The sequence below is a fragment of the Mercenaria mercenaria genome, chromosome 16 (assembly GCF_021730395.1).
Source record: "Mercenaria mercenaria strain notata chromosome 16, MADL_Memer_1, whole genome shotgun sequence".
NCBI lineage: Eukaryota > Metazoa > Mollusca > Bivalvia > Venerida > Veneridae > Mercenaria > Mercenaria mercenaria.
In genome coordinates this window covers 15,745,128-15,770,118 of record NC_069376.1, presented here as the reverse complement: position 1 = coordinate 15,770,118, position 24,991 = coordinate 15,745,128, and the positions used below count along the sequence as shown (strand labels likewise).

The 24,991-nt window shown below is 35.6% G+C and overlaps 2 protein-coding genes across 2 annotated transcripts; one reads left to right on the top strand and one right to left on the bottom strand.

Moving 5' to 3' along the window:
- The first annotated feature begins 1,704 nt into the window (after positions 1-1,704).
- On the top strand, positions 1,705-11,080 carry LOC123540814 (calmodulin-beta-like). Its single transcript, XM_045326122.2, has 6 exons — positions 1,705-1,914; positions 4,697-4,751; positions 6,535-6,678; positions 7,352-7,505; positions 8,181-8,281; positions 9,429-11,080. Exons 1-6 carry the CDS (start codon positions 1,912-1,914, stop codon positions 9,494-9,496), a joined length of 525 nt encoding a protein of 174 aa, XP_045182057.2. The 5' UTR covers positions 1,705-1,911; the 3' UTR covers positions 9,497-11,080.
- LOC123540843 (uncharacterized) lies at positions 10,847-23,780 on the bottom strand. The gene is made up of 3 exons (XM_045326159.2): positions 23,024-23,780; positions 17,542-17,700; positions 10,847-15,975 (listed from the first exon to the last, which is right to left on the bottom strand). Exons 1-3 carry the CDS (start codon positions 23,208-23,210, stop codon positions 15,785-15,787), a joined length of 537 nt encoding a protein of 178 aa, XP_045182094.2. The 5' UTR covers positions 23,211-23,780; the 3' UTR covers positions 10,847-15,784.
- Between the last annotated feature and the right edge of the window lie 1,211 nt (positions 23,781-24,991).

The window sequence follows — 24,991 nt, the reverse complement described above, 5'->3', positions numbered from 1 at the left end:
AAAAAACAACAACACCAAACCCCACCCACCACCACCATCATCATCAAAAAGTTATTGTTATTGTTATTATCATTATAATAATAATTATTATTATTACTATTATTATAAATGATATTATTATCACTGTTGTTGTTTTTGTTGTTCTTATTGTTGCTGTTATTATTATTATTATTGTTGTTGTTATTGTTGATCTTATTATTGTCGTTACTATTATTATTATTATCATTATTATCATCATCATTATCAACAACAATAAACATCGATGTCTTCGCCATGAACCATAACAAAAAGATCATCATTTTCAATACTTTAATCATCATTTAACTTTAAAAAAATGTTACAGTTATTATCAAAATCGACAAGAAGCATTTCAATGTTAAATGAATATCCACGAAAACAACAACAACAATAATAAAAAACAACAACAACAACAACTGTGCTAATAACTATAATTATAACAATTATTATTTCTTATTTCCTTATTATGTCATGATCAACAGTTTTTGTATTTTTATTATTGTAGTATTGATATTATTGTTGATCCGTTAAAGACTAGAAAAGAGATCAAAGGATATCCATGCAGTTTGTATTAAGAAAGGTTATAATCCCGTATTAAGACCAGAAGGTTGTTTAAAGGTATACCTTGTTTTTAGCACGTCTGCATTTTTTTTAAAACCAAAATGTTGGGTTTAATGTCGCACCAACACAATTTTAGGTCATATTGCGACTTTCCAGCTTTGATAGCAGAAGACCCCAAGGTGCTCCTCCGTGCTTTCTTTCATCACGGGCTGGCACCTGGGTAGAACCATTGACCTTTCGTAAACTGTTTGGATAGCTGCCTCACATGAAGAATTCAGCGCCTGAGTGAACCATCATCGATGAGGGACAAAAAGTCAGCGACCTTAACCACTCAGCCACGGAAATCCTTACTTCAGAATGTTCAGAATGGCAAAATTATATAGATATTTTAAGTATTGTCGTTGTTATTTTTTTATTGCTGCTGCTGCATTTTTAAATCTGATGATTATATTTTGTCCTCGGATGTTTTTTTGGCATTGACACCAATAAATCTCAACTTTTGTAATTGTACTCCTATTTTATGATAGTGACAAATGAAAGTCTATCAAGTCTATTTCAGATATTTTTTGAATATACATGTATATATATATAGGAGATAGCAGGATCTACGAATCGCTGAAACCAGTGAACACGAAAGAATGTACAATTTTCTTGATATTTGATGAAACAGTAATTCGTATTAGTACATTTTCATTCAGATCAAAATGGAATTGGTTTTCCCATCCAGTTTTATTTTTGTAAAATTTATTCATTCATTTCTTTTATTAATCTATTATGTTTGCATATCTGTCTTTATTTAACACATTTTCATTTCACGTATACTTCCTAGTTATTTGTTTACCTATATGCAACCAATTAATATTAATAGCAAGCATTCAATTATTGTTGGGGAGGTGTGGGGGGCGTTTGTTGTTGTTTTGTGTGTGTGTGTGTGTGTGCGTGTGTGTGTGTGTGTGTGTGTGTGTGTTTTAAAATAACATCAGAAATAAAATTTCAGGAACACAACCCACAGATAACGTGAAACCCGTGTAATTTAGTAGACCAGTATAGAATAGAGATCGGTAAATAGTGCCGACTTGGGCCGGCTATTAAAATAAGTAGTCGTGTAACATTGGATATTGAGAGTACACCTTTAATCCCACTCTATTAATATATACATAATACGAACTGTTATTTACTAGCGAACATAATACATTTGAACTTTTAAGACAAACAATTAAATGATTTGACTTTATGGTAATGTACGAAATCTTCAAGTGTTAGTGTTAAACGAATGGACTAACATAGTATATCTTTATTATTTTGTGCATTTAACAACGGAGATATTAGACAATGGTAAGAATGATCCGTCTGTTTTTCCACATTTTACTTTTAATTTTTTCTCCTTTTTTTGTGATAACTTTGTAACTTTGAACCGGATCGAATGTTTTACGGTTAAGCATTTTCAGACATGATATAATTAGACAATAGATATATCAAATTCAAATTCTTTAATAATATTAGTTTGTACAATACAACATGATAATATAGAATCACTATTACTGTAAATGGCAGTTTATGGCCATTTTATAAGAATATTCAATTAGTTATTTTTGTGGTGTTCCCGGATTCTGTGCAAATACAAGCCTGATTTTCTGTAAGTAACTGCCAACTGCTCAACATGAATCAGTGGCGGGGTGTGGGGTATGAATTAACTTTAGTCAAATTTTCATTTGTCAAATCGTCATAGAGAACATACACTTCGCCCGGGAATCGAATTAAAGATCCCGTGATCCTTTGATCTGCGGTCTCCCTATTAAGCTAAGAGGATGGGCTACTAGTATTCTAACACCAGAAAAGCTCTCCCTTGTTATATTACATTATTAAAAAGTGCAAGCAAATAAATAATAAGTATATATTTTGTTTAGGCCTATCAAAGGTATAATTCATATTTATTTGTTGCATTATTTTTTAAAGATGCCTTTAAGATTTAATGTATATCATCTTACATTACATGATTGTTTTTGTAACTGTATTGGCTATAGATGTGTATTTGTCATTTTATGCCAAATAAAGTACATGTATATGTTATGTTATGTTATGTTATCTGTTAATGTTATGTTATCTGTTATGTTATGTTATGTTATGTTATGTTATGTTATGTTATGTATATTTTTGTGTATGTACATGTTGTATTATATAATTATATGTAAGCTAGCGGCTGACATTGTAAAATGTTAATGCCTTTACTTGATAAATCTTAAAAGTTATTATCAATAGATATTTCAAAACTGCAGTTAGTAAATACGACTGACATTGTAATACTGATGATTAAAAATCTGTATATAAATACGTATTCAAAAATAGTTTCCATTATTGTCACAATGATTTATTCGCTTAGGAGCTTAATTTACTGAAAGTTAAAGTATTAATATCATACGGATCAATGGTACTTCAATGTTGTCACATGAAACCTTTTTAGGGTCAGTTATTTCTTTACATAGGTTAGTACGAAATACTTTTCCATTCATTTAGTGTGACAGCTAGAAGTTATTTGTAGATTCCTCGCCATCGTGCCGATAAACGATATTACTACGAAAAACGAGGAAAAGTGACATTTTCAGGTTTTCAATTCCACTTATCTAAATCACAATCTTTGATTCAAAATGTAAATTTTATTAAGCATGATCCCCAAAAATAACAAAAGATTTATGACGCCTAAACTCCGCTTATCTCTTTGAATATAAGTCTGTCAATCTCCAGCCAGTCGTGTTTTGATTCTATAAGCGTAACGCTTAAAAACGTTATGTGCTATTTGTAGAAATGTGTCGGTTACGATGAACATCACCTCGGTCAAGTCCATAAACTTGGATAGGCCTGGATGAGTATCACCTTGGTCAGGTCCATAAACTTGGATTTGCCTGGGTGAATATCACCTTGGTAAGGTCCATAAACTTGGATCGGCTTGAGTGAATATCACCTCGGTCAGTTCCATAAACTTGGACCGGCTTGAGTGAATGTCTCCTCGGTCAGGTCAATAAACTCGGATCGGCCACGGTGAATATCACCTTGGTCAGGTCCATAAACTTGGATAGGCCTGGGTGAATATCACCTTGGTCAGGTCCGTAAACCTGGAAAAGCCTGGGTGAATATCTCCTCGGTCAGGTCCATAAAATCGGATAGGCCTGGGTGAATATCACCTTTGTAAGGTCCATAAACTTGGATAGGCCTGGGTGAATATCACCTCGGTCAGGTCCATAAATTTGGAAAGGCCTGGGTGAATATCACCTTGGTATGGTCCATAAACTTGGATAGGCCTGGGTGAATATCACCTCGGTCAGGTCCATAAATTTGGATAGGCCTGGGTGAATATCACCTTGGTATGGTCCATAAACTTGGATAGGCCTGGGTGAATATCACCTTGGTCAGGTCCGTAAACTTGGAAAAGCCTGGGTGAATATCTCCTCGGTCAGGTCCATAAAATTGGATAGGCCTGGGTGAATATCACCTTTGTAAGGTCCATAAACTTGGATAGGCCTGGGTGAATATCACCTCGGTCAGGTCCATAAATTTGGATAGGTCTGGGTGAATATCACCTCGGTCAGGTTCATAAACTTGGATAGGCCTGAGTAAATATCACCTCGATCAGGTCCAAAATCTTGGATCGGCCTGAGTGAATATCATCTTGGTATGGTCTATAAACTTGGATCGACCTGGGTGAATATCACCTTGGTATGGTCTATAAACTTTGATCGGCCTGGTGAATATCACCTTGGTATGGTCTATAAACTTGGATCGACCTGGGTGAATATCACTTTGGTCAGGTTCATAAACTTGGATAGGCCTGGATGTATATCACCTCGTTCAGGTTCATAAATTTGGATAGGCCTGGGTGAATATCACCTTGGTATGGTCTATAAACTTGGATCGGCCTGGGTGAATATCACCTTGGTCAGGTTCATAAACTTGGATCGGCCTGAGTGAATATTACCTCGGTCAGGTCCATAAACGTGGACCGGCTCGAGCCTCGCCAGTTCGAAATATTTTACTAAGTGTAAGAAGGGTACTATAGGATGCAAATATTGACATTAAAGCTACACGCTGACGATGAAAATAAACTGTCTGCCTTTGTTTACAGGCATCTGAGAGGACTAAAGTAAAAACAGACAAAGAAAAAGAAAAGTTCGAAGGCGGTAAGTGGTTTATTAAAATAGTTTGAGACTAATTCTCGCAGAGAAATGCAGTACCATTACCCATAGAAAAAGACGTCCGTAAAGTTTGGGACGGTCAGACGGGTTCCTTGTCTGAGCTGTATACCAAGTGAACAAATGGGCTTATATAAGCCATAACTTCATTTAAAGCTATTTCTTCATATCCTTTTGATTTTTCAACGACAGCATCTGACATTTGTACAATAATGCTAATTCAGACTTTGGCGCCTATTTCAATGCGCTGATGCCAAATTTCAGTATCCCTGGTATAAAAATATTAAAGCTATAGAAGCAGTATTTACAGCAGTGTTTTCAGAGAGAATATTAGAATAAAACTTACCTTTGCTGATTGATGAAAACCTGAAAACCATCTGTGAAATATTTCACCATAGCATGCGCATTCGAGAAAAAAAAATCTTAATTCTCTCCCTTCTCGATGGCAATATTTTTTGCAGTTCCTCTAAAAAGCAGAAAAATGGTTTCCCCTAGCTGTAAGCCTCTGTCCAAAGTTACATACGGAAAGTGCCTTTCATTCCATTTTTGACCTGCATCTATTTGTAGTTATAATTTCAATAACTGATTTTGTTTTTGAAAGACCTTTGCAAAATGTGTAAATTTTATACTTTCTAGATATAACAAGAAAATTATAAACCTTTAAAAAAATCAAATGAAATTTCAAAAAGCTCAACATGTCACCGTAAGCCAAGCCAAACAAGTGATCTGCTTAGATTTTAAGATAAAATGAGCCGCGCCATGCTAAAACTAACATAGTGGCTTTGCGACCAGCATGGTTCCAGTCCAGCCTGCGCATCCGCGCAGCCTGGTCAGGATCCATGTTGTTCGCTAACGGTTACTCTAATTGCAATTGACTATGAAAGCGAAAAGCATGGATCCTGACCAGACTGCCTTGCGGGTGCTGACGCTCATCTGATTTTTTTTGTATAATAGAAATGTTGTCCTACCCATGATTTTCTAAGTCTAAAAATGGCCATCATTCTTGCAAAAAGCAGGATAGAGTTATGTTTCTTGATGTATAGCGTCCGCTTATGATGGTGAAAAACTGACTAGCTGACAAACATAATACTCAACCAAAAAAAAAAGATTTTCTAAGTCCAAAAGGGGCAATAATTCTTGCAAAAGCAGGATGGAGTTATGTTTCTTGCTGTACAGGGTCAGCTTATGATGGTGATCAAGTGTTGCAAGTTTCAAAGCAATAGCTTTGATAGTTTAAGAGAAAAAGTTGACCTAAACATAAAACTAAACCAAGAAATCTGATAATTTCTAAGTCCAAAAGGGGCCATAAATCTTGCAAAAAGCAAGATGGAGTTATGTTTCTTGCTGTACATAGTCAGCTTATGATGGAGAACAAGTGTTGCAAGTTTGAAAGCAATAGCTTTGATAGTTTAGGAGAAAAGCTGACCTAAACAACTTAACCAAGAAATCTGATATTTTCTAAGTACAAAAGGGGCCATAAATCTTGCAAAAAGCAGAATGGAGTTATGTTTCTTGCTGTACAGGGTTAGCTTATGAAGGTGAATAAGTGTTCCAAGTTTTAAAGCAATAGCTTTGATAGTTTAGGAAAAAAGCTGACCTATACATAAAACTTAACCAGGCAACGCCGACGCCGATCAAGTGATGACAATAACTCATCATTTTTTTTTTCAAAAAAATCAGATGAGCTAAAAATGAGGTTGCACAGCTAAGAATTGCAGGTCAGTGAAATAGATCATTTCAGATATTGTAAATCAAAATATAATAATTTCAGAAATCAAAGAAATGTTTAAACTCTTCGACAAAAATGGCGATAACAACATATCCACTGCTGAGATGGGTAAGGTCCTGAGGACAATGGGCTTTCAGATGACAAACAAGGAAATAAAAGCAGCTGTAAAACAGATAGACACCAACGGTGAGAAAAAATAAGAGTAAAATTGCTCTCCCGTATTTTTATGAAAATATCCTGGTAACGTATGTTAATGTATAACGTTATTTTTTTTGTTTATTGTAATGCAGACTCATGTTAGATGTTTAACACTAAATGCTTCGGCAATTACATGATAACTTTTTAGTAAATTTTTGTTAATTTTGTTCATATATGTGTCGGTTATGAATTTGAGAAATAAGAGTTTAGTTTGCGTGCTTTGTTAGCGAAAAAAAAACGGCAAAAATACTTAAGTGATTAATCAATCTGATTAAAGTACATCTCCTATTACGCTTCGTTTAGAAGATCAAGCACTTAAGTCAGATTGGTGATTAATTACGACGCACCTGAAGGGGAAAAAAACGTGTTTAATTTGCCAATAAAGCACACAAAACTAAAATCTATTTCCATTCTAACACGTTCGAATTACACCAGGAAAGGATACTAACTTTGAATAAGATGCGGGAGTAAACCGGAATAACCAAAATAAGTCATTTTGCGAAACGTGTCCTAATCGACAAGACAATACACAGCAAAATCCTTCTTTGTTTATATAAAAGAACATCTTAAACGTGTTAAAATAAAGTTAAATTTTGAAACACGCGAACCTCTTTCGAAACACACAAATGTGCAGCTATTCTATCATTTTCAAATTTTTCAGGTAACGGGACTATCGAATATGGAGAGTTCAGAAGTTTCCTTATAAAACAGTTCAAACATTCCAAGTCGGAACAAGATACCCGGCAGGAAATCCGGCAAGCATTCCGGATATTTGACAGGGACGGGAACGGTTATATAGAGAAGGCCGAATTAAGGTACAGAGTGCTTCTTAAGTGTAAATTAACTTATCAAACATGTATGTCCTTATTAAACAAGTCATTTGTTATACGCGACTTTGTTTTTCAGTCATGTAACAGCGGGCAGTTCACCCAGTCTGTGTTCCTGGATTCTGCACCAGTACAAACTTGCTCTCAGTAGGTAACTCCCAACTTCCCCACATAAATCAGAGGTGAAGGACGAACGATTTTAGACACAATGTCTTTATACAAATCATTTCTTAGACTTTATATCGAACTTACGATCCCGCGATCCGTAGATATGCGCTCTCCCTACTGCACTAAGAGGGCGGAATTTACACGCGTTTAGAGCACGTGCATATAAAATATCAGTAAACTATTTTAAACAAATTAAAGAAAAGATCCTTTTATATGGACCAATTATGCGACTTGAATGGAATACATGTAACGTGAAATTCTTCACAGACAGCACGATCGGTTAGTGAAAGATTATGCCTTTTTCACATTAAATCTCCTATTTTAGTTTCGATTTTAGTTTTGACTCTATAATTACCGATATCTGGATGCATCCCCTATATAGCCTGGATTATCTGCCCCTTAACTGCTTTAAAGTATTATTAGTAAAGTCCTGGAAACAACCCTTGACAAAAATAACCACAATTTGATAAAAAAATACCTATTTTCTTCTCCCAGGCGAGCAATGAAAACGATGGGTGAACCTTTAACAGAAACAGAACTTGACATAATGATGAGGGACGCAGATAAAAATAAAGACGGAAAAATTGATTATGAAGGTAAATTAATCGAATAATGGTAATATTTATTTATTTATTTATTTTGTTGGGTTTAACGTCGCATCGCCACAATTATAGGTCATATGGCGACTTTCCAGCTTTGATGGTGGAGGAAGACCCCGGGTGCCCCTCCGTGCATTATTGAATAATGGTAATATACATATTGTCGTTATATAGAGATAGGCTTTGATCACGAGGATCCTAAGTGCACTTCCGGGCATGCGGTCTCTGCACATACCTTTTGCATGCCGCCTGGGTGGCTTCCTGAAATGAAAGAATTCTACACTCAAGCAAGGCGTCGAACCCGTAGCAGCGTGGGCAAAGTAATCCAGTCAACGACCTATAAACCGCTCAGATACGGTGGCTCATAGAATATGTATATATTTTTTCTGGTCGTTGACCTTCTTGTATCGTTTCTGTTAGTCGTGTAACGCGGTGACCAGTATATATCATCCGCACTTTTTTTGTGATTTTTGAGACCAACAAGATTGATAAAAGAGTTATTTGAAAGAACCCGTGATCACTCAGAATGTCACCTTGTCGGTAGTTTGTACTATTGGCCTGTCTCTAGCTAAATACGGATTTGCTTTGCTGGAGTTAAAATAGGAAAACTGAAATTTGTGAATATGTAGTTATCATACAATAAAACACTTCATATAGAATGGCTTGTCGGTCAATAGTCACAATTTTACAGGATTCCTAATATACATCGTCGGTCCTTATTCTGAACTATTGAATGGTCCGTATTCAAAATATTATAAAAACGTTGGAGGTAATTCTTTAAGACATGTAATAAAACACTTATTGAATGGTTTGCTGTTAAATATACTAAGTAAGACAAAACTATTAGTCCTCGGTCCTTCCTACGAACAGTTTCGATTTAGTCACTATTTACAAGCAATCCATTAATTTAGTAAGTGTACATTATTACACCGCTTCTTATATAAACCGGAGGTTGATAGTTTGTGCTTTATGAACGGTCTTTATTCAACATATGTTCTTTGGCTTGAATCTGTGAGCGTCTATTTCTGGTACCATGTTGTATGTTCTTGTATATATATTACTAGCTTATCTTCAAATGGGAGAAACGAATTCATAAATTCACTGTGTACGGGATTGTATTTTTTGTCCTTATTTTTTATTTCAGAATTTGTAGTTTTATGGACCAGCAAGACAAAAGATTTAAAGGAACAGTCAGAAAAAATGAGCAAATAGCACCAACATTATTCTTTTTTTCTGTTGTTTCTTGTTTTGTGTTGTTTAACTTATATTTTTTCCCATTAATTTTATCTTGTTTCTGTTGGGACTTTACATTTTTATTCAGTAAATGTACAACAACAAAGAAGTGCTTATAATTTATATTTTTATTATATTCTCCATGAAAGACATATTCGCATTTCTTAACACTATCTAATAACAACGTTTCGAAGCTGGTACCACTTGTGACAAACGCTGCGCTCAATGACGTCTACAAAAGCGGCACGGTACACCAAAGCAACATGCCCGGATGAGTTATCTCCCATCTAAAGTCTCCCGATAAAATCATCTGTTTGAAGACATACTTAAAACAATTGTACATACACACATTTGCATGCCTGTACAAACGAGATTATGCAATTTTTTTTTGCATTTTATTATGTCAATTGTTTTTGTAAATATATAAATAAAATGTACATACAATGTATCTACTTACATAAATCTACAACAAACGTATAAAATACAGAACAAGTCTGCCCAGCTGGAACGAGTATATGTTAAGGTATCCGATCCACAAATAGGTAACATTTCGATGCCTGTTGACCCTATGTTTTTGTTTTTTGTTTTTTTGGTATCATTTGAAAGAGGCCTGTCTGCTGAACAATAATTAGTAAATAAGATGACCATAAAAAACATGCAAGAGTCATTACAGTCATGCTTTTTGACTGTAAATTGAAAAATCTTACACTGTAATAACTGGATTTCTGTTGAAGTATCATTGAAAACTATAGAGTAAAAAAATAAAAATTCTATGATATATTTTTGTCATGTATTTTATATATACATTCAAATGATAACAAAATTATATTTAATAGCTTACCAGACATCAATCAATGACATATTTTGATAGCACTGTTATATAGAACTTGCTTATTTGCGGATCGGATACCTTAAAGTTGCTGACCCGGCGTAATTACACTCGGCAATTTCCGTCAAATTACGTAATCGTTTTAATCAGTTCGTTAATCTTCGGTTGTAGAAATAATGGCTTTCTGGAAATTCCGTAGAATGCCGAAAGCATACGGAGAAACAATTACGTAAATTGCAGGTTATTTTTATAGGTCCCAACCATAAGAAAATGACATACAAATGCAAAGGCTTATTATACATGTATCATTTGTCGTGAAGTGAAACTAAAAAGTGTGCGTAACCCTAAAGTTAAATATCACATTTTATTACATCTTTTTAGTGAAATATCGAAATATAAGTTAGAGTAAAATATATCAAATGAATTTGTCTCTGACAAGACTGTACCCTGTAAAATTTAGTCAAAACATGAAATAAAAAGAAAAAAATGTTTGTTTCACATGTAAGATCAAAATATTGTTCTGTCATGAACAGCATATCTTAATATTTCAATCTTGCACTGAAACGAACAAATATCCCTAGTATCTAGTATCACAAGATAACACATTTAATACGCTTGACCTTTGAAGAAAGACATGTTTTTTATTCGGTCTTGTTGTACAGGTATGCAGCTTGGTAGAAACATCCGCTTCCACCTAGCGGATACCTTCCCTAAATGAAGAAAAAAAAATACAATCAAAATTCCCGACATTGTATAACATGATGAATGTAGTAAACCACACAAGGGCATAAAGTGCAATAAAAGTGCACATATGCATGAGTAAATATTTTCCAGTATCACAGAAATATATCACAAATGGACGCATTTATAAACGAATTACGTAAAGTCATAATATTATTAAAGCACGTAAAGTCATAATATTATTAAAGCAAACCTTTTTAGTTTGTTTGTTATTTTGTTTTGTTTTGTTTTTTCTTTGGGTGGAGATGGGGGTGCGTTCAGAGTCATATAGACATATTGGTCATAAGGCGACTTTTAAAGCAAACCAAATCACTGTCGACATCTCTATCCTTCAGACTACAAACTTTAAGTCTATGTCTCTATAATATTATCAACTTTACTGTTAAATAATATCTTTCACTTTCCCTTTTCTCAATTTTAACATTTATCGTCTTTGTCTTAAATTCCTATTTGTTAGTTGATTCCTGCTCATATCATTTATTTTTAGAACAAGAACGTGCACACTTGCAAGAAAACTGGAATGTTCTGTAACATTCATTTCATTCTTTAAACAAGAGGGCCATGATGGCCCTATATCGCTCACCTGTTATCATTGCACTTGAGGACAAGAAGGTCTTCAGAAAAAATATCTAAGTCCAAAGGACAGGAACAACAAAGGAAAGAAATTTAACCAAAAAGAAAAAAAAATTCTTACAAGGTATAGATATGTCAAAATACACCTAAAAATTGGAGGTACCATCCATGTTGTACCACAGAAAAGTGGTCTCGGTTTTTCCCTACGGCCAATAATAAAAAAGTTTCTAAAAATAAGCTATTTATATTAACGTAAAAGGGAAGTAATTAAAAAGAAAATTATTGTAAGTGAACAAAAGAAGGATCTGCCAAATAAATCTGTTGACATAAATGAAATTTCAGATCAGTATCTTCATTAGTTACGGAGATATACCCATTTTAATTTGAAATAAAGGGAGGTAATTTGACATAAAATCAGTCCATAGTTATCTACCCTGATTGACTCAGTCCAACTAATGATAATAATGAAATTTCAAGTAAGTCCTATAAGTACTTACTGATATAAATCCATTTTGACTACAATCAGGGGAGGTAATCAGATATAAAATAACTCTGGAACCTACGATTGGATCTGATTTGTCATGGAATCCAAGATTTATTGTTGTTGAAGATATTTTGGAAGTTTGTATCAAATAAAACCATAAATGAAGTCTCTATATGGCTGCAAAAGCCAAAATAGCCAATTTTGGACCTTCAAGGGGCCATAACTCTGGAACCCATGATGGAATCTGGCCAGTTCAAGAAAGGAACCAAGATCTTGTGGTGATACAAGTTGTGTGCAAGTTTGGTTAAAATCAAATCATAAATGAAGTTGCTATTGTGCAGACAAGGTCAAAATAGCTAATTTTGGCCCTTTCAGGGGCCATAACTCTGGAACCCATTATGGGATCTGGCCGGTTCAATAAAGGAACTGAGATCTTATGGCAACACAAGTTTTGTGCAAGTTTGATTAAATTCAAATCAAAAATTAAGCTGCTATTGTGCAGACAAGGTCAAAATAGCTAATTCTGGCCCTTTCAGGGGCCATAACTCTGGAACCCATAAAGGAATCTAGCCAGTTCAAGAAAGGAACTGAGATCTTATAGTGATACAAGTTGTGTGCAAGTTTGGTTAAAATCAAATCATAAATGAAGCTGCTATTGTGCAGACAAGGTCAAAATAGCTAATTCTGGCCCTTTCAGGGGCCATAACTCTGGAACCCATAATGGGATCTGGCCAGTTCAAGAAAGGAACCAAGATCTTATGGTGATACAAGTTGTGTGCCAGTTTGGTAAAAATCAAATCATAAATAAAGCTGCTATTGTGCAGACAAGGTCAAAATAGCTGATTTTGGCCCTTTCAGGGGCCATAACTCTGGAACCCATAATGGGATCTGGCCAGTTCAAGAAAGGAACCGAGATCTTATGGTGATACAAGTTGTGTGCAAGTTTGGTTAAAATAAAATCATAACTGAAACCACTATCGTGCAGACAAGAAATTGTTGACGGACGGACGGACGCACGCACGGACACACGACGGACGACGGACGAAGGGTGATCACAAAAGCTCACCTTGTCACTATGTGACAGGTGAGCTAAAAAAGAACACAATCATATCCGTACTCTTCGCTTAAATGGGTCAACAGTGTTGTTGTACTTATAAAATAGACTGGCCCGGCTTATAGGTTGGTCAGGGCTATGGATATGGGATATGTATTGCATTTTGTCATTATTTTTTAGCATGGATCGGTGGTGTAATGCTTCTTCCCTTTCAGTTTGGAACTGTCTATATTTACAAACACGTTTGTTAATTTTATGAGGAGTAATTAAAAACAAGAGCTGTCACAGGAGACAGCGCGCTCGACTATTTCGATGCTGGATAGTGAAACTGGGCACATCTGATGAAACTAGAGCTGTCACTGGAGTGTTTAATGACTCCAATTGTGGATGAAGATATTGCACAATAGCCTGAGTCTATGTCAAAAATATCAACTTAAAGTAATAAGAGAGGTAAAGATAAAATGTATCAAAACACTATATAAGTATATCCTAAGCAAAAAGGGGCATAATTCATTAAATATTGGTGCCAAAGTTATGCAGCTTGTGTCATATAGTGTGGGTGATGATGTTGAACAACTATTTTAAGTTTGAATCAAATCCATTCAGTAATAACAGAGACAGAGTGAAAGTGCATCAAAACTTTAACCTAATTCTAAGTAAAAAGGGGGAATAATTAATGAAAAACTGGTGCCAGAGTTATGCACCTTGCGTCATATGGTGTGGGTGATGATGTTGATCAACTATTTTTAAGTTTGAATCATATCCATTCAGTGATAACAGAGACAGAGTGAAAGTGCATCAAAACTTTAACCTAAAATTCTAAGTAAAAAGGGGAAATAATTCATGAAAAATTGGTCCCAGAGTTATGCACCTTGTGTCATATGATGTGGGTGATGATGTTGAACAATTGTTTAAGTTTGAATCAGATCCATTCAGTAATAACAGATAGAGTGAAAGTGCACCAAAACTTTAACCTGAAATTTTAAGTGAAGAGGGGGGATAATTCATGAAATATTGATGCCAGAGTTATGGCCCTTGTGTCAGATGATGTGGATGATAATGTTGAACAACTATTTTAAGTTTGAATCAAATCCATTCAGTAATAACAGAGGTAGAGTGAAAGTGCACCAAAACTTTAACCTGAAATTATAAGTAAAATGGGGGAATAATTCATGAAAAAATGGTGCCAGAGTTACGCACCTTGTGTCATATGATGTGGGTGATGATGCTGAACAACTATTTTAAGTTTGAATCAAATCCATTCAGTAATAACAGAGATAGAGTGAAAGTGCATAAAAACTTAAACCTGAAAATCTAAGTGAAAAGGGGGGATAATTCATGAAATATTGGTGCCAGAGTTATGGCCCTTGTGTCAGATGATGTGAATGATGATGAGGAATAAGTATTTCAAGTCTGAATCAAATCCATCAAGTAATTACAGAGATAAGTTGAAAAAAAGAGAAAGTGCACCAAAACTTTAACCAAGGTGGGGACGCGGAAAGACGCCGACGCCGACGCCGACGCCGGGGCGAGTAGGATAACTCTCCTTATACTTCGTATAGTCGAGCTAACAATTACAGTTCCTGATTTGTCAATATGTATAGAAGCTGAATTGTATCTCTTCAAACACCTGAAATTTATCTATAAACTTGAATATCTATCCCTGGAGAATGATCATCCTAAATATGAATGTTTTAGGAGATAAAGGTGTACTGGAAAACACAGAGGGAGAATAAAATAAAGAACTGAGTATTTCAATCAAAACTTTAAGCACAAGTTTGCAATTCATTTGATGATTAGCATCCGCATTCTTAAAACAGCGATCTAATCTTGCTAAAAATAAAAAACAAAGGGTCGTAACTCTCTTTAAACCAGGTTAATCACTATCTGTTACTCTAGATAGCCGCACATCGGAAACATTCCAAGGGCAATAACTCTTATAATTCTCACTGATAAGCCTGAAATGCATAAACATCAATGCGAGTATCTTTTCCAGTATCAAAGCGGCAGACCTTAGAATGAAATGGCCAGTAAGCATACATTTGCAATATTGTGACTCCAGACCTACTGACGGGTCGGAGGAAAAGTTAACACCAGTTTAGTTCTGTTCAACCTCTTTCCGGTGCAAATCAAACCACTATACTTTGTGTCAAACACCATGACTTTGAAGGAATAAATTTCACGATGTAAAACCATCTATGAACAAGAGCACCGTCTTGCGGGTGCAGATGCTTATCTGATTTTCTTTTACTCTGTATAATAGAATTTAGAAATATTGTCCTATGTTATTTTGTAAGTCCAGAAGGGGCAATTGTTCTGGGCAAAAAGCAGGATGGAGTTACTTTTCTTGATGTACAGAGACAGCTTTTGCTGATGAAAAAGTGTTGCAAGTTTTAAAGCAACAGTTTTGATAGTTTAGGAGAAAAAGTAACCTAAATATAAAGCTTATCCAGGCAACGCTGACGCCGATCAAGTGAGGACAATAACTCATCATTTTTCTTTTCAAAAAAAACTCTGATGAGCTAAAAATGATCCTATCAGTATGATATCGTGTCCTGCAGATGAAAGCAATGGCTCCGCCTATGTCTATATGGACTCGTACGAGCCAAGGATACGACTTTTTCGTATTTCTAGCAGTAAGACTATTGGTACAAGGGAAATCACTCCGCCTCCGATAGATGTCAGTATAAAAGACCATGAGAAGTTGTACCCCTTGTTGAAATGTCCATTATGTTTCTGTACTGCATAAACTATGACTGCCGAGAAACATAGCGCCCCTGAAATATAATAATAATGATAATAATAATAATAATAATCAGCGTATAATTGTCTGACTAATGTTTTACTAGACGACATATTTTAATGATAACGTCAAATTAAATGTGAGGAAATCGGCCACAACACTCGGTCATTATCAACTCGGAATGACAAATTTGATTTTTCGTAGCACCCTTGTAAGTGCGGCGTTCTTTTAAGGCCATCGTGCTGCTACTTTGTTTAGAGGTGCACGCGATCTGACCATAGCACGACGTCACATAGGTGACGGAGCGAGGTAACTAAGCGAGTTCACGGTGTTAACGGGTCAAGGTAAAGAAGAGAGGTCACGGTGGTGACGGAGCGGGGTAACGGAGCGAGGTCACGGTGGTGACGGAACGAACTAACGGAACGAGTGGCAACGGAATAAGGTAACGGAGCGAGGACACTGTGGTAACGGAGCGAGGACACGGTGGTGACGGAGCGAAGTTCAGATTACGAAGACGCGAACGATGATGATGGAACGTTGCAACGATGAAACGATGATGAAGACGTTTGTCACCGTGACATCGCCTCATCATCATCGTGTCATTACTCCATCACTATCGTACCATCACCATCGTAGTAAGTGCTGCTGCTAAATTAATATCATGCTATAACGTAGCATCATTTTCCAGAAGTATATGCCTTACTTTTAGCTATACGTGTATTGTGTATGTACTAACCAAGGGTCGTAACTCATGTTAAATAAAGAAGCAGTTATAACAATGTTCCTTTCAACCCTCTTACCTCTAACGAAACGTACAACTCACGCACGTAAGCCTGATTATTTCATGCTTACTTAAACTATATGTAGTAACTGTACATGAAATCTTGGTCTAGAATACCTTTACAAATTACCACTTCTCTTACCATAAATGATCTGGTTTTGAGCCCAAGCCTTCCTTGCTATGTACAACCGAAACTGTTGCACTAAAATAACCCTTTTGAATAAACACACTAGTCCAACAACCCACAGTTTTACTATGTTTTAATGACTGATTTAGAATGTTTTAAGGCGGTTTGCTACTGAAAAGTGTTTCTGAAAAGTTGTGTTACTCCATACGACACATAGTCTGTTTTTGAGCCCAAGCCTTCCTTGCTATGTACAACCGAAACTGTTGCACTAAAATAACCCTTTTGAATAAACACACTAGTCCAACAACCCACAATTTTAGTATGTTTTAATGACTGATTTAGAACGTTTTAAGGCGATTTGCTACTGAAAAGTGTTTCTGAAAAGTTGTGTTACTCCATACGACACATAGTCTGTTTTTGAGCCCAAGCCTTCCTTGCTATGTACAACCGAAACTGTTGCACTAAAATACCCCTTTTGAATAAACACACTAGTCCAACAACCCACAATTTTAGTATGTTTTAATGACTGATTTAGAACGTTTTAAGGCGATTTGCTACTGAAAAGTGTTTCTGAAAAGTTGTGTTACTCCATACGACACATAGTCTGTTGATAAAGCGGTAGCAGTATGGGCCTTAAGGAACACAATAATAAAGAAGTGACACATTTTTTAGAACGTACAAACTCTACTTGCCTGATAAAATACAAACTACGATTGCAGCCCTGATCCTGTTAAGGTTTGTACGCCCGTCATCTCGTTTCATATAGAAAATCAACAGGATCAAGTCAAATAGTGACGTCACAACTGACAGAATAACCAAAGCACGCACAGCTTGTATCCATCCCTCGAAATCTGAAAAAAGTGAGCGCAAATAACAAACTAGAGCTATCACTAACGGTGATGAATGTACCCCCCCCCCCCCCCCCACCCCCATATGCACTGACACAGTACATTGCAATTTGACGCACACAAGATTGCATAATTATGTGGACTGTATGTATATAGACTGTATGTATACAGTATAGTAACAAAAAATAAAGTCCCATAAATATGCAGAATATTTATCTAAAAGAACGAACTCTGCAATTTTTGTTGTTGAAAGAACCTAACATGCCCCATGTACAACTACTGTTGTGACTGATCACTTGTGTGAAGTTTCATTAAATTGTGTCAAAGGGATGAGGAGAGATGCTGCGCACAAGATTGTGTCTATGTATATAGTATAGTAACAAAAATCAAAGTCCCATAAATATGCAGAATATTTATCTTAAAGAACGAAACATGCACCATGCACAACTAGGGTTAGTACTGATCATTTGTGTGAAGTTTCATTAAATTGTGTACAAGGGTCAAGGGGATGAGAGATGGTGCGCACAAGATTGTGTCTATGTATATAGTATAGTAACAAAAAACAAAGTCCCTTAACTCTGCAGTTTTTTTCTGACAGAACCTAACATGCCCCATGCACAACAGTTACTACTGTTGTTACTGATCACTTATGTGAAGTTTCAATTGAGTCAAGGGGATGAGGAGAGATGGTGCGCACAAGATTGTGTCTACGGACAGACGGACAGACAGACAGACGGACGGACAGACAGACAACCTGAAACCAGTATACCCCCCCCCCCCCACCCTCCTTACAACTTTATTATCGCATTATTTAAACAGAAAGTGTAGACTTTTTCACATTATACCCAAAGGTTCAAATGCAGTCACGATTTGAAATTGTCAAGGGTGTTCATACTTTTTTTCAAAGTGCAGACATAATTAGACCTAAAAATAGTTTATTTCCGGTATCCCGACCTACCCTAAATTTTTGGTCCGACCCTAATTGTTATGATGGCTTTGGAGAAGGTTTGTTTCAACTTTTAAAGAAAAAGTTGCAAAACTACACTTTTTATGCGTTAAACATGTTAAACATGGTCAGTGATGTTAGAAATCATCTTACTGACGCCTTAATTATTTGCATTATTTTTTTACACATAATTTCCAAAAAGTCTCACTTAATTAATAAAAAAAAAAGTAAAAACAAAAATTACTGACCTATACCTACCCTTTGTTTTAGCATGTTACCGGAAACAAACAATCTTTTTTAGACCTTATGATCTTGAGAACCTTCAGCTATAAAGTCTGTAAACAATCAAGAAGTCGACGTGGCCAACGGACAGCCACGGCTAATGTATGACCCATATCATAGTGGGATGTGACTAAAAACAGATCTGGTGCGACTGTGATATATTACAGACTCCGGTATATACCGGATTAACTAAATTTGAACGAAAAATATCTTACATGTATATATTTTGTAACAATGGTGATACTAACCCTAACTTTTAGTCAGTTTATTATTTCAGAAAAATGAATGCAAGAGATGTCAAAGGAGACAGAGCGCTCGACTTTTTCGATACTGGATAGTGAAACTGGGCACGTTTGAGAAACGTGGAGCTGTCACTAGAGTCTTTAATGACTCCAATAAGAGTGAAGATATTGGACAATAGCTTGTGGCTTCAAAAGTATAAAATAATAAGAGTGATAAGAACAATAGATAAGTAAAAATCTAAGCAAAAGGGGGGATAATTCAGGAAAAATTGGTGCAAAAGTGGTTTTTGCACCTTGTGTCATATGATGTGGTTGATGATATGGAATAACAACTTTAGACTTAAATCAAATACATTTAGTAACATTTGAGATATAGCAAAAAATGCATCAAAATTAACCTGAACGTCTTAAGTAAAAGCGGGGCATAATTCATGAAATATTGGTACCAGATTAATAAACCTTGTATCATATGATGTGAGCGATAAGGTGGGACAACTATGTTTAGTCTGAATCAAATAAATAACTGAGATAGAGTGAAAATGCATCAAAACTTTAACCTGGAATTCTGAGTAAAAAGGGGGGATAGTTCATGAGGGTTAAGGCCCTCGTACTATATGATGTGAGTGATGATGAGGAGTAAGTATTTCTTTAAGTCTGAAACAAATCCATTAAGTAATTACAGAGATAAAGTAAAAGTGCATCAAAACTATCCAAAGTGCGGACGCGGACGGTCGAGTAGGACAGCTCTCCATACTTCGTTTAAAGACCCCAGGTGCCCCTCCGTGCATTATTTCATCACGAGTGGGCACCGGGATAGAACCACCGACCTTCCGTAAGCCAGCTGGATGGGTTCCTCACATGAAGAATTCAACGCCCCGAGTGAGGCTCGAACCCACATCGATGGGGTAAGTCAGCGACCTTAATCACACGGTCAGGGAGGGCCCGATTCATGTGGGAAAGTTGGTGGTTACTTGCGGAAAACAGGTTTGTATTAGTACAGAATCCAGGAACACTGGTTAGGTTAACTGCCCACCGTGAGTTATATAATTGAAATGCTGTTGGAAAACGGCGTTAACAATCGTCCTGGAATTTGACATGTAACAACTTTTTTCAAATTTTTTTCTGTGTAAAAGTGTCAACAGAAGTAGATTTCCCTGTTGTTATTTTTTTGGCATAGAACTGAAATTTTACCCCCATTGAAATGCATTGTACTTTCGCTTTGGAAAAAAGTATATAGTTTCAAATCTGCACCATTTTGTGCCTTACGAATAATACAGTAGTTTGAAAAACCTAGCATTTCAAAATTGATTCGAAAGAAGTCCATATTAAATAGATCATAATTTTCCTATTCCTAGCACAAATTCGTGTAGAACGAGTGCTTTAATCACACTTTTTCACTGCTAGAATACATTCTGCCTGAAATGTTCATACACCCACATGGCAAGTTTTTCTGATCGAAACCGAAAGTAGGGGTTTATTTTGCGGACAAAAGTAGGTATTTCAATGACCTTGACCTTTAAGGACGGATTACACCAAACCGGAAGTGACTACTCAGTGTTACATGTGAAGTAGTCCAAAATGTAGTTCCATGCTATGGATGAAATCTGGTATAATGAGTGACATGAGGAGGTGACAGTTACATTTTTGGCTTCTGTTTATTGCTTATAGTATTGAGAATAGATCTAGACCATTTTCATTGTAAATTTCTTGGAATAAGTTTTATTCTTTGCAAAAATGTCTACCTACGCGTAACTGCTAAACGGCTGTTTTCATGGGGGCATTTTTAGAGGGTGATGTTTCTCAGAACAGATTATTTTTCTTATATTCAACATCACATGTCAATATTTTTCTATTTTTGATAAGAAGACATGTTATACTAAATGATCATATATGGTTTTCATATCATTGAAATGCTCTAAAGTGCTGAAAATGAGGTCTGAATGTTTTGTTATTAATATGAAATAAATAAGGAATTGAATTGGTAGAATGTAACCTATAAGTTGTGCAGGGGTAAAAATTTAAACTTGTTTAGATGTGGCTGTAAACAGGCTAGTTTGGCCAGATTATGATAGAAGATGACAATTTTAGTTCAATTTAGCAGAGAAAAAGAAGAAAAACTAAAAATATTTCAAAATCACTGTTTTGGGTGTATTTTTTTCAAAAAATGCATATTTATTGACTAAATATTGGTATGTTTTAGGTGTCAGGGGTGAGTTTGGGTATATTTAACAGTAACAGTGTGTGATCTGAGTGCAGTTTATGGTAAAACTTGATAAAATATGGCAAAAATAAGCTCAAGCAAGGAAAAGTGGTCAAAAATGATGTCGCGACAGCTTTTTTCCAGGAAATTTAGCGAGCTAGCATACGTTACTGAAAAAGCCATAAAACCTTGAAAATTGATTGTATCAAACTGAAACTGGTATTTTTTTCATGCATTTAGGTTACTTGTACAATGTAAGTGAAAATAACACATTTTGAGTATGAAAAATGTTTCTTAATGTAAACAAATATGGCGGCCGTCGATTGAAAGTAGAAAGTGCAACTCCCTTGAAAATTCGTAAATACACTCGTGATTTTTTTTATGGAAAAGACATTTTCTTTAGGAACAAAATCGGCGGTGAAACTTTGCTTTTATTTAGTAACATAGAAAGTTGGAAATGATTTTCAATTTTCATAAATACAGCAGCAAACAAAAAGAAATTCCTACAGGTGATGGATTACCTCACAACTATTTTATTATTGCAGAAATTAAATCATTATCAACTCGCATTTACAAGCGATCTGCCTCCAAAACTTCGAATCGTAAAGTGCTCACTGCGCATGCGCAGCGGAAGTAATGAAATTCAAAGGGAGAAGCAATTATTCACTGCCTGTATTTTTTATGGTCTATCATCACTAAAGGGGAAGTAACTAAAACATTACTAATTATGCATTCTGGAACTTATCCCTTTGTTGGAAGTAGTGGTCTCCCTTTTGTTTACATTTTTCTTGCATCAAGAGAGAAAAAGTAGGAGAAACAATTTTATGGAGCAGAATCTTTTTTGCAATAAATTCAATTAATTTCTTAACATTTTTAGAAAGGTATTACCTTAAGAAATGAAGTAACATTTTGAAAAATAGGAAATGTATTTTTTATAAAATGTCATTGAAATAGCTAACAAAAGCAAATATGCGCCATTTTTAGGGTAGCAGACCACAACTTAATAGTATTTCACTAGGAACTATTTAACCCTCTATTTTCTTTTCCTGTTTTTCGTTAATTTGTGATAGAACTTTCATGAAAAATAGGTGTAGGAAAAAGTGATGTTCTATAAAGATACGTAACGACGACCTGTAGTTGTCGGGTTTTTTTATATGAAACAAAGAAGGCTTTGAATTACTGACCTTCAACCTATAATAAGTTGGGCTATATACTAGACCTGCAGTAAGTAATGTTTTCCTGTCAATTTTGGTACAATAAAATAATTTAATCACTTTATTAGATCTTTTTTGTGACCCAGGTGGTAACCCCATTTATTCCCTTAGCGTAGGAGAGTACATAGGGGCCGGGTAACCATTACTATGTCACTCACAAATGCAATTTATGGCACAAATGATATTTCACTTATTGATAAACGTTTGTACACGGAGAGCAAAAACTCGACTTATTGAACCTCTTATCAATCAATGAAGAAAAAGAAAAGATGAGGAAAGATCAAATAGAATTTAGACATTGCTGATAATGTTACTTTACATTTATTTTGCTTTATGAAACTGGTCAGAACGAAAGATAAAAATACATTATTCTTTCCCAATTATACATCATTACATGACAATATCACAAGATGTTTGTACGAACTTCTCTAAATGGACTTACCTGACCGTTTTTCAAGTTTCATACACGTTTTTTTTCCACCAGTGTGAGTGAGGTAAAAGCAGTAGTCCCACAGCCCCTGGTAATGTCCCGGTTTAGACAACCATTCGGGGGTAGCTAAACCAACAACAATACACACAATTGCTGTAACTACGAAAAACAACGCAAGTTTTGCAAAAGCTTTTAACATAATGATCGTTTTTTGTTTGTTTTTTTTGTTTTTTTCTACAAGGTACAGTCGAAAACGAAAACACGATTTCCAGTACACGTACAGTAGTGGTTAAACACTATTAATTATTGCTTGTAACACAACGATTAGTCAGCGTATTATGCTTCAAGATATTCCATAGTGTCACTGACTATATTCCCTAATGCTTTTGATATTTATATTTTGAAAGATATTTAATGTATCAGTTTGTTTTACAATAATCCATTGAATAACATTTATAACATACACATCATCGCAGGTACACTAACGTAATGCTTCAGTGGTCAAAGTGAATAATTTATGTTTTCGTAGGCAAAATTACATTTAAACCGTGTCTTATTCACTCAAAAAAAAAACGCCTACTATACACGCACACGTCCAGTATGTTTACTGAAAAACCAGACCATTTAACCGTGATTATTACTCGGCCTTTGCATGGTGCATTAATTATGAAAATGCCTACACATAAGGTAAATCACTGACGTCACAAATGTATTTTCCACGCGCAGTAAACTGTAAACATACCAGGTACAACTATATAATAGTCTTAACGTAATTTATACATGTTCTGTTCAATGCGCGTAAAAACGTCAAGGACACACGATCATTCATCTTTGAAAATCGATAACACAAGGCAACTTAATTAGTATGTGCGTGTTGTGTGTTAAACAGGGTAGCGTTCAATAAACGGCGGAAACTAAAAACAAAAAGAAACGCTAAATTAATACATTTAATTTTATACTCTTATGTGAAATACTAAAATAAAGTCATGAAACCATATTCAGTGACAGGAGTGGGACACCTTTGTCCTGTGGACATGCATCTAGTTTAATTATAAGTCGTTCATTCAAAAATATTTGATTAGGGGTCGGGTGGGGGCACCAGTCCAGAAAGGAGTCACCGCCGATGCGCTACGCCGACAGCGGGTAAGTACGGGATCGGGGACTTCTCCCCATGTATATGGGGTCAGAGAGCCCCAGCCCCTCTAGATTTTTTAAATACACGACTTGGTATGAAATGATGGCCTCGGGAGCATTTACTAAATACTGCCCTCATTTTAGGGGTCGGGGGCTCTCCCCTGGAAATTTTTGAAATACAGGTATGAAATGGTGATCTCTTGTGCATTTGTAGGTCTAAATTTTCAGGTGATGGAAGGGTTACTCGCCTCTTAATGGGAGGGGTTCAGAAAAAGCAGCAAACGTAATTGTCGGTATGACAACAACACATGCAATTCAAAATTGTGTTTTCGGAGTTCCTAATGTGGCCTTGCAAGACGTTTTCTGTGTATTTATAAAATATTTCATGGTTTAAAATGTTCATTTAAAAAGATGGAAGTTAACATTGTGGGAATGGCTGTATGCCAATGTTGAGATAACCTGTTGCCCGACCTAATTGTTCTTTTCTGTGGTAAAAAAAAATATACATATTTTACTTTATAATATATATATTTATTTTGATAGTGTTGTTTTAAAATAGACTCTGAGAGATCATGTTTCGAGGGACTCGGATTCTAAATTTTTGCGTAAAAGTTTGGAAACGGCACCAATCTTTTATATTTTATACTTCAGTTCATTCATATCACCTGGTTTTGTTTCAAGCTAAAGTTGAAAATGACAGCGATTAAGGTAGTTCTGCACGTTTGATTAACCGGAAGTTATGGCGTAACGTTGTTTATCCGAAAGACGTAGCATAAAGCCTGGATTCGGCGTACGGAAATGAAAATCAGTTTATAAATCAATGGCAACCCGTTAGTAAAATCAAAA